At 50.8% G+C, this 10303-nt stretch overlaps 2 protein-coding genes across 3 annotated transcripts in view; one reads left to right on the top strand and one right to left on the bottom strand.

The window, feature by feature from the left end:
* The window catches only part of LOC125948361 (dual specificity tyrosine-phosphorylation-regulated kinase 2), a 55011-nt gene extending 52627 nt beyond the window's left edge, over positions 1-2384 (top strand). Inside the window, exon 11 of the mRNA XM_049674333.1 lies at positions 131-2384. Coding sequence (XP_049530290.1) covers positions 131-450 — 320 coding nt within the window. The 3' untranslated portion in view covers positions 451-2384. The remainder of the gene's footprint in view (positions 1-130) is intronic.
* Positions 2385-2497: 113 nt separating this feature from the next.
* Positions 2498-10303, bottom strand: part of LOC125948358 (rab3 GTPase-activating protein catalytic subunit) — a 112577-nt gene continuing 104771 nt past the window's right edge. Inside the window, exons 2-4 of one of the 2 annotated variants that reach the window (XM_049674324.1) lie at positions 2940-4197; positions 2782-2870; positions 2498-2707 (exon numbers count right to left, since the gene is read on the bottom strand). In XM_049674324.1, coding sequence (XP_049530281.1) covers positions 2641-2707; positions 2782-2870; positions 2940-4197 — 1414 coding nt within the window. In that variant the 3' untranslated portion in view covers positions 2498-2640. The remainder of the gene's footprint in view (positions 2708-2781; positions 2871-2939; positions 4198-10303) is intronic. The other variant, XM_049674325.1, reaches the window with a different exon arrangement.

Genomic DNA, 10303 nt, shown 5'->3' with positions numbered 1-10303 from the left:
TCCTTTCTCGCGTACCACCATCTCGTCTCTTCGGCGCGCGCATTTGCATAAACATACTCTCGCGTCTCATAGTGTCCCGCTGCTGTGTGCATCGAATCGTCTAATTGTTATTCTCTTCTCCTGCTTGCAGCAACCGATCTCGAAACGGCACAACAGCAATACTCACTACACCGGCCTCTGAACAGTGTCCGGAAGGCGACGGCGCTGGTGAATGCGAACCACAGCAGCAGTAACCACATCAACAACAACAACAACAACAGTGGCAGCAACAATCACCACCATCAGCATCACAGCAGCAGCACGCAGACAATAAATGCCGCGTCCAAGTACGCCTCATCGACCTCGTCCGCCCATCACCATCATCATCATCATCACCATCAGACGGCCAGTGGTTCGATGCCGCACTCGCAAAGCACGGGCGACGTGTCGGCCATCTTTGGCCGCGCATGACATGAGACGTTGGCGCGGGCGAAGGATACGAGCAAGATCATTAGCCTCATCTGAAGGGCACTGTAGTAGTGGGCGAGCGATCAGACAGATCGATCGGCACTGAAACAGGCCGCTGTTCCATCCTCATCATCATTATCACTCTCTAACTAACGGAACAACGTTCGGCGACATCGAGGATGCCGAGGCCGATGCTGAGGCGGCGAGTCATTCATAATCCGCTAGAATAAGGAACGCTAGGACGGGATAGCAGTGTTCGATTAGAGAAAAGACATCGGTTTTGGTACGCGGTGATGCTGACCGTGGTGGTGTGTTCTACCATCCAGCGGATGTGCTGTATGTGCTGTAGTAGTTGTAGTAGTAATAGGACCTCAGAGGCACGTTGCCACGTTGCGCGCGAGGAGATCCCCCCTTTTGACTGTGAGAAACATTACATAAAACAGAAAGCATATATATATATACATACATTACTACGAATTAGGGTATGAGGGCAGATGAGATGCAGGCGGTCGGAGTGCAGGCCAGAGTTATCTTTAGGACACGGAACAGGGACTAATACTGGACCATATAGAGGAGTGTCCTTCCGCTCCTCTCTAGTAGACTGGTGGAGTGTATGTGTATGTGCGTGTGTGTACAGTAGTCAAACTTCCCCTTTGTCTGCCGCTAGGGACTACCAGATAAGTCTTTCTTCCCGTGGTGCTCTAGCTAGCTATAACCCGCGAGAACGTCGTCTTCATTAGCCTCCTCGATCCGATTAGGTGAGAGGATAGCTCCTAGGCTATAGAGAAAGAGTGCAAGAGCTATAGACCGAGATGTATCTTTATATATATATATACACACACACACACAAACAGACACAGAAAGACATGCATACATGCTGAACACACGGACAGGTGCGACATGCGGAACTATATATTTATTATGATTAATGGATCATTGAAGGCGGCATGGCACTCTTGCGAGGCCATCTCCTCATCTCAACCGGCAACTGTCGTCGTCGTGTTCGTTTGTAGTAAGATCGGAACAAGCACCAACCATCGGGATCTACCAGGGGTGATACTTGCTACTGTTGCGAGTCTGGAGGCCAGGATCAATAGGCGAAGACGATGAAGATAAGAAGGAGGATGTAAGAAAAGTAGCAGCAGTTTAACCGAGCTCAGCAACAAAAAAAAACAGAAGAAGAAGAGAACCGGAACAAAATGCTAGTGACTAATCATTAAAGTGTAAGTAACATCTTCTCCCCTCATTAGTTATCCTTTTTCCTCCACACGGTTGGCTGTGCGACAGCTGCTGGTGCTGCTGGTGCGCATGTATCGCGGTTCTTTCCATGCAAAGGACCATGTCAGGGCTGATAGCTGGTAGGGATCGTGTCGCGGACAGATCGAGAGTTTAGAGTTAGAGTCTCAGCGGATTCATTTGGCGATCGCGGCGGCATTGTATAGAGTTTCGGAGCAGCAGATAGCCAGGCTAGGCGGCGCGTGTATTGTGTTATATAGCCAACAATAATTATCTGTATAACGTTCTGACGTCCGATGAAGAGAGCGAGAGAGAGAGATTGAATAAAGCAAGCAAATCATTTAATCAAAACCCGCTACCAACTTACAACCGATGAGTTCAGTGTGTGGATTCAGTGCGGAAGAGCTTGCCGCCTCTTCTCAATCCAGCAACAATCTTAAATTTAAACCTAGTAAGGGAGCTCCTGTATGGCAGTGGAAGGCAAGCGATAAAGAAGCCGAATCCGGTGACTTTCTCAGGCAGGGGATCGATGCATTCAGGGCGGGGTTAGCATCGTATTTGGGAGACGTGTGTAACCGTGTGGGAGGGCGTGGATGTGTGTGACCGCATCCCGGAATCGCCCCGTGAAGGTGTATCTTAGCGTATATCGTAAGCAGTAAATGAAACAAAAAAGGCAAAAAATAAAGTTTTAAACTCATTAATCCGTACACAAATGAATTAAGCACAACTGATTTCGGATAGTTGTAAGGATCTCTGGGTGGCGTTTCGAATTGCGAAACCGATTGAAACGATCGTTTCTGACAGATTCAGTCGGAACAGTGATTATTAATATTTATTGCTGCATAATTGAATATCACACGGAGCGATACGAACGTGCCTATTTGGTTATCATTTAATGTTTGTTAACGATTACAGGAATACGCGGAAACCCACGGTGAGCTGAGCTGAGCGCTAGCGCTAGTAGAAAGTTGTGTTCCGGCTGAATGCACCGCACAGACGGAACTCTTGTGGCATCAGAATCGCTCTGGAGGGATTGGAGAATAGAAACAACATGAAACAACGTCTCACTAACAGAAGGAAGGTGAACACTCAACTTACCTCAAGAATTGTGGCGTTCCGGGGCCTTTGCTAACGGTGTTGCCACACAGCCGCAGCGTAAACTGCTTCTCCACTGGATCCGGCAGCGACTAGCGTTTGAACAGAGAAAGGTATAAGAGTCATTCTTCAGAACCTTATACACCGGTTGAAAGGCTTACCACATTTCCTGCTCCTGCGGTTCCCGGCTGCTCGGATGGTGTTCCCGCGCTGCCTTGCTGGTTCGCGGCACGCTTCGCCTCGGCGAACATCGCCAGCATTTTCGCCGCGATTTCACTGCCAGCGCCATCTAGCAGCTCACTCTCGTTCCCAAGCAACAAGCTTTCGATGAGCTTCTCGTCCGTCGATTCGCCCGCCGCCGCTTCGACCGGCAAACTTTCGTCCGTTTCGAACAGTTTCAGGCGCAGACTTCTCACCTGTTCTACACAGCACTCCAGCTGCATCAATTCCCCCAGTAACAGCTCGTATTTGGTTTGGGAATTAACACGCGTCGAAGGACCACCACCACCGGAACTGGAACTACTTCCCGTGGACCAGTTTTCCCGGGACAGTCGGCAACAGGTCGTCGTTAGCTTGTCAATCGTTTCACCGTACCGTGGAATGGCACCACGATCAGGTGTGGCCGCTTGTCGGACCGTCAAGAGCGCCACGTGAAACAGCGTAGCCATGGTGTGCTGTGCGATTTGTCCGATCGTGCGCGACTCCAGAAAATGAAGAACCTTCTCCGCTTCCTTCGTATCATCGAACAGACGCTTCTGACGACGGGCTGGCACGGGGCGGGCACTGTCCCACACCGTACGCCAGGTATTACCCGGAATGAGCATCCGGGGGCTGAGGTGGCCACGGCGACCGAACGGATCCTGCTCATCGATCGGTTCATCTTCGATCCAATCCCGTGGGCTGTACCAGCGGATAAAATCCTCGAGCTGTGCGGTCGGATTGGCCGCCTTGAATGCTTCCGCATCCGAGAGCAACGAAGCGCTCATCATCTGCGTCCGTAGCTCACTGTCCGGTCCGAGCTTGAGCAGCACTTCGGCATCATCTTCCAGCTGATCCTCCGTCTTGGGGACGGGTTCTTGCGTGACGGGGATGTAGAGCGGTTCATCGGAACCGACCAGCAGCATCTTGCCTAGTCGGGACAACCGCCCGACCGGTTCACCGCTGGCAGCAGCAGCAGCCGCCGCCGCCGCCGCAGCCGCTCGTTCCTGCTCTTCTTCATCACAATCGAAGAACTCTTCATCGGAGTCACCTCCTGCCGTACCGGTACCGGCGCCCGATAGGCCAGAGGTCGGGGCCCCCGAGGTCATCGAAAATGGCAGTCCCCCTTCCCGCAGCGTGCGCCGCTCCATGCAAACGTTCAGCATCTGCAGCTTCTGGTGCAGCAAACAGGTTCGCGAGTCCGGAAATCCTCCAGCAACACTAGTTTGATAAGTCAGCCAGAGATGGAGAAAGAGAAAAAAAAAAGATCGATAAGAACGCTGGTCAGAGATGAGGCGAAAGGCAGAAAACAACAAACAGAATGGAGGATCCCCGGCGATGATGATGGAGGCTCTTAATTGTGCTCTCGTCTCTCGATCGACAGCTGGCAAGCGTCCGCGTTCGATCCGAATCCGAATCCGTCTTCCCCATCCTCGAAAGGAAAGGAAGAAAACAAAAGCCTCGCGAGCACGCACGCAGACGCCGATAAGAAGGTGGTACCCCCAAGATGCGAAGGCGCCCGAAAAACCAATGGTGAAAACGTGGCTTCACGTCGCGTCTTCTTCCACCGGTTCGGCCGCGGGTGTGGAAAACAAACAACTTTCAAGGAACAATCATATTAGGTGATTATGCATTTTAAAGATAGACCCCCAGATTACGGTACAGGGCAGCGTTCCGGCGAGCATACGGTGGATGATCATGGAGAATCGTGGATCGTGACTCCAGAAAGAGAGAGTGAGAGAGAGAACGAGAACGAACGGGCGCGAGACGATAGAGGACGTAAGATAATGGACGCGGATTCTTGGCTGGTTGGTCAAGCACGAGCTCGCCAGAGCCTAGGCCGGAGCAGAATGGATGATCTTCCATGGCTGGAAGCAGTCGCGCAGATTGTTCTTCTTCTGTTGGCCATTGCGCAATGGGACCTCTTGGGGCGACCGAAACCGTTGCTGGTGGTGGTAGTGGTGGTGATGATGGGCTAGTACCCCGGGATTGCTATTGTTTGCCCAGTAGAGGCGCGTTGGTATTTACGGAATGTTTAGGAAAGTCCGGAGATATTCCGTTGGGCGCATGTTTTGGGACGCTTCGAGTGTTTTTATTTTGATCCGCTGTGAATTCGGACATTCATCGTCGATCGGAATGCCAGGAGCAAACAGCAACTTGATGTGGTTGAATCGGATCCATCGTTAGATCCGTTAATCTAAGAACGAATCAGACAGAATGAGAGAGCTACTACGACAGATCGAAGTCAGAGTACAAATTGTATCCTCTGTGTGTGAAGAATTCATAGAGACCTGTTCAGAGGTCCAGAACTCTCTGTTCAAACGGTGTTCAAGGTTAATACTTGAAGTTATACAAATTGTTCGGACATTCTGATCTCATAAAGAGCCTAAGTAGCTGCCGTGTAACTTTTTCTTTTCCACATTCCAGACCTTCGTTTCCAATCATTCTTATCAAACACGTTAATCGCTATCCGCTTATAAAACACTCAAGTACCAACACTACCGATTCCCATAAAATTGTGTCACCTTTGCACCGACGGTAGCAACCTACCCATGGAAGAAAGAGTGCCGTTTGACACGTCGTTGATGCACGTTTGACACAGAATTGTCTGAGCCATCTCCCGCTGCTGCCTTCTTCACCAAAAGGGCTCACGCGAGATGTCTTCTTCGCACCGTGCAATTATCAACCTTTGCATCAATATTCAGCGTCATCGCGTTGAGCTTTGAACTCAGAGAACACGCAACGCAACGCCAAAGGACCGGCAGCGAACGAACGGTAGATAGAAGGTCCCTTGGTTGAACATTTCTAACGGATCCCGGAAGGGAGGGGAACCCCTTGGAAGGGCCTCGATAAAGGCGCCGGTAAAGGTGAGAAACTAATAGAGAAACACCTTGAGCCAAACAACGAACGGCGCGCCTCGGGCACCCTGGGCTGGTGTTGATAGAAATGCGTGCGTTATAGCTCGTAAGCCCCTCTCGGGGAGGGGCGAACTGATGGCAAGTTTTGCAAGACGGACGCAGGTGCACAGAAGGAAGGAAGGAAGGAAGGAAAACATTTTCAAGTTCACTTCAAGCGCGAACTGCGCGCGGCTTCTTCGAGCATCCCCGGGCATAATACGAGAAGTGGCAGCCAGCCAGCCAACAGTTCAGCGACCTGGTAAGTGGGCTGCATCCCAGTAACGTAGTAACGTTCTGGGTGGTTTATGGTGGGAAAATGTGGATATTCGATCGCGTGGGGGAATTTTCGAAACCCCATAACATGCCAACCAGTCATTAACGCATGCTGAGTAGCAGATAGTCTAGCAGGCTGCGGCGTTATTAACGAGGAAGTAAAGTGACAGAAGCAGCATCTCACAGCGCAATCATCGTCGTCGTCCTAACTACGCAAATGAGAAAAACCAATTTACTCTCCATCCGAGTAGTTGCCAGGAAGGTGTTTGAAAATGATTTCCAAATGTGCTTCTCTATAAAAGGTAAAACAAGTTGGTAACACCCCGTGTGCGGGGTAACAGCAGTTGCGTAGCAGAATGTACAACCAGAAGAGAAGTCGTCCTAACGCAAGAGCAGCAAGATGCTGCCAAGCTACTCTCGCTAGCAAGTGGCGAAGAAACAAAGAACGAAACATAAAAACCGCCAAGCTAACCAAAGCATGCTAAGGAGACGATTAAGAGTGAGGTAAAAGCGGGTAAGTAATAATGAGAGGACGACAACCATGCCAGATTGCTAAGCAGCAGCAGCAGCGAGCAGAACCTCCTCCTGTGGTTGCCAAAAGTGTGTATCTCTCCCTACAGAGCGCTGTAGTAATTTACAAACCACCGCACACGAACATACACACAAATACTGGCTAGCGGCTGCATCGTCGTCATTTTTCACCCAACCATTTTGCATCGTGCCTCAGGAGTTAAGACCAAACAGACCGACAAACCAGACCGGCACCCAGCAGCCCGGTGGGGTGTTCGGTTGGTCTGTTATGTTGTTCCGCTCATTTGCGTCAGCTGGCACTACATAGCCGCGTGGTGGTTGTGGCATGGAATCACTTCCTTCCGACCGACCGAACAACCAACCAACCGGCCGGCCAGCCGGTCGGCAGCCCATTCAGTTGATTTCCATTGGCATCACTGTCTGGAGGAGGCAAATAGATTCGATGGAACGCTGGTGCTGTGGTTACTGAGATGTCTTACTAACTGACAGACACTCTGTGTGTGTGTGTGCGCGCGTGCTGTGCTGTCAATTAAAAACCAATAAGGACGACCAGGCCTACTGCAGACCGGAGAGCCTGGTTGCTAAGGGACAAAACTGAGGCTCGCTCGCATCAAATGAGACTTGATGGTGAGCTGCTTGAAGTGTGATTGGTCCTTACTGACGGCACACGAATGTTCATTTGACGTGTCCCTTTTTTTAGGTTAAGAATTAGAAGTATATAAATGATCATGAGCATTCCGAGATCTCGAGAAGGACAAGTACATCAAAAACAATGATGATAATGATGTTCCGTCCTCCGACTGGTTTTACCTTCATCAAGTTAATAGAATGCTCAAACATGTACAAATACAAAACGAAATTCGTAATTAATGAGAGCAAGAGAGGATAAACGGCTTATTAAAGACCCGCTGTTAATGCACCCGTTTGGAAGATATTTAAAAAGACATTTTCCCAATCCAACTCAATCCCGAGAACGAGCGGCGTAGGCGAGTCGCGAAATCCCCAGCCCAAATTTCCGGGCCATGCCATCCTAATTCATCACTCATGTTCTTGCGTGCGCCCCCGCGAGACTTTTCCTCGTCTAATTTTTCCCCAAAAAGCCCCCCCGCGCAGCGCATCAAGAAACATCATCTTCGCGTGAACCCTTGTCAATGCGATGCGAGCGTGCGAGCGCAAACGAGCGGTACGAAGAGGTAGAACGACACGCCAGAAGGTGTGCGCACCGCATTTCCGGAACACCCGGACTAGATTAGCATAATTTTTGTTGCGTCTCTTTTCCCTTTTTTCGTCTTCTGTCTTTTTTTTTGTGTGTTGCTTCTTTTCGTTTTCTGTCATCCCTTATCTTATGCTGGTCTCTGTCGTCTCTGTGTTCGCGAGTGTTTCTCGCTTCTCTGTTCTGTCTGTGTTGTTGGGAGAGAGGGGACGCGACGCGAGCACCCCGAGCTTAATCTTAGGTGGTTCAAAAACCTTCTGGCCACCCTTGACGGATGCACGTACGTGATGAGAAATGTAAAAATGGTCGGTGGTCGGCCCCGCAGTGGTAACGGCAGCCACCATTACTAATTTTGTTTATTTTTAGCCCGAACCGGAGCCGGAGCTTTAAAACCCCCTCGCACGGATCCCTCCAGCGGAGTGTCGGTGGTGCAGCGGTAAGCACACTTCCGCCTTGGGTGTGGCCGCCCTCAGTAGATTGTAGAACGGAAGCAACGTCAAAATTCCGGAAGTCGAAGGTGAAGCCATCAACTAATCGGTACAGAACGTCTTTTCTTAGCATCTGACTTCTAACTTGGTGGCTCTTAATGGTGACGTTGTCGTCGTGTCGTCTGTGGGCGTGTTCGAAGGAAAGGCTCACGGGCTTGACGTCATCGTATTTGCTGGCCACATGCACCATAAGCAGCAGAAGTAGCGTCAGATGTAGCGGCATCTACTACGGCTGCTGCTTCCAACAACTTCCTTCTCTAGACCAACAGCACCACCACCACCGTAACCGAAGCCTACTTGACTAATGGAACGTGAATGATTTATTGACCTTTTGCGTAAACGTCGCGTGGTGGCGGAGCGCAAGGACCGCCAACTTCTGCCGCTGTGCACGGCACGCTACACGGCCCTGGAAGATTTTATTCATCTTCCAGGCAGGAGCAGGACGATGTTATCTGACGATGTGGCCGGGAGGCCGGCCGCGCGCAATAGCTGCCAATCCCGGTGACACGTTTCGCACGCTCGCGACAGTAATTTATTTGATCATCCAGGCTCGCAACTCCACTATACACATCCTCGTCCTCAAGGCCACCTTTGATGGACCGGCTCGAACCTGCTGGCTCGAGCGATCGAGCGTGTAACATGTAAATCGAGTATGCTATGGACCGATTGTATCCACCTAGCGATGAGCCACACGAAACAATATTGGCCGCACCGGCACCCGGTCCTAAGGCCGGTCCCCCCATTAATCAGCTGGATCATCAGAATGGTTGGCGCTGCGATGGCGGCAGCGATGGCGAAGGTGAACGATTTACGACAGGCATTTGACATATGTGTCAATCCGCGGATCATCCAGACCCCGTGACCCACCCCGCGCCCGCCGTTATTCTTTTTTGCTGCGCCCTATATTCTGTTCTTGACGTAATTAATGATTCGTGACTTTTGCTACTCTCTATGACCGGTAGCGAAGTTTCTGGAGGCTTACGGTCACCCGCTGGATTCGTGCTGTCCACGGGACCGTTTTAAGGATGATCTCGAACTTCGCTTCTCGAGAGAGGACGAGCTCCAGGACGATTAATGCAATCAATTTCGGTGATAGGCGCGCGTCGTCGTCCGCCAACCCCCCACCGGCCATGCTCTCGTTGGCGCACTTTCTCCGGCTTGCTGCTGACGCCTGTTTTATGTAGATTTCGCTGACTCCCGGCTGGAAGGAATTTCAAATTAAAGCCTCCATGCGAAGTGCGAAGTCCCGAACGCGATCTCGTGCTACGTGCACCACCCTCTGGCCGGAATATTATGGCGGAAACGGTGGTTCATAAGCGCCAGCGGACAAGAAGTTCAACCTCATTAATTTGTGATTTAATGTAGTAATGAAAAATTTATTGGTTCGCTTCGGAAATCTGCAACCAACCGCCGCGTTGCGAAGGGGAAGGGAGAGGAAGAACAACAGAGTGAAAAAGAGGGGGGGGGGAGCCATAGAAGCCGGAAGAGGGGCTGCGTGCTGATACGGGGGGCTTCCGGCTATTGCGTGTCTCTCACACCACGTGGCTCGCGCGGGACGCTGCGTCATGATCATGAACACTCCCCGGAGTGTTGTGATTCATCGCTACGAACGAGAGCAATTTCCGACAGTGAACTATACCGTGGATGTTCATTCCCTTTCGATACCGGGATGACGTTTGCACCGGAATTTCCGCAACTTCCGACAACCGAAGCCGGATTCGATGAAAGTGTTGAGCAGTTCAATGACACTGCGTTCGTAGAAGCAGGATGACGAGTATGTGGCAAGAAATTTTGGACAAACCATGGTATGGTGACAAAAACTACTTAATTACTAAAGCTATCAAACGGCATTAAAATTCATCTAAGCACCCTAACCTCACTGTTTGGCTCTCGTCCAATAAGCGTCAAGTACCGTTGCCGAGCGA

This window comes from Anopheles darlingi, chromosome 2 (assembly GCF_943734745.1).
Source record: "Anopheles darlingi chromosome 2, idAnoDarlMG_H_01, whole genome shotgun sequence".
Taxonomy (NCBI): domain Eukaryota; kingdom Metazoa; phylum Arthropoda; class Insecta; order Diptera; family Culicidae; genus Anopheles; species Anopheles darlingi.
This window is presented reverse-complemented; position numbering and strand designations above follow the sequence as displayed.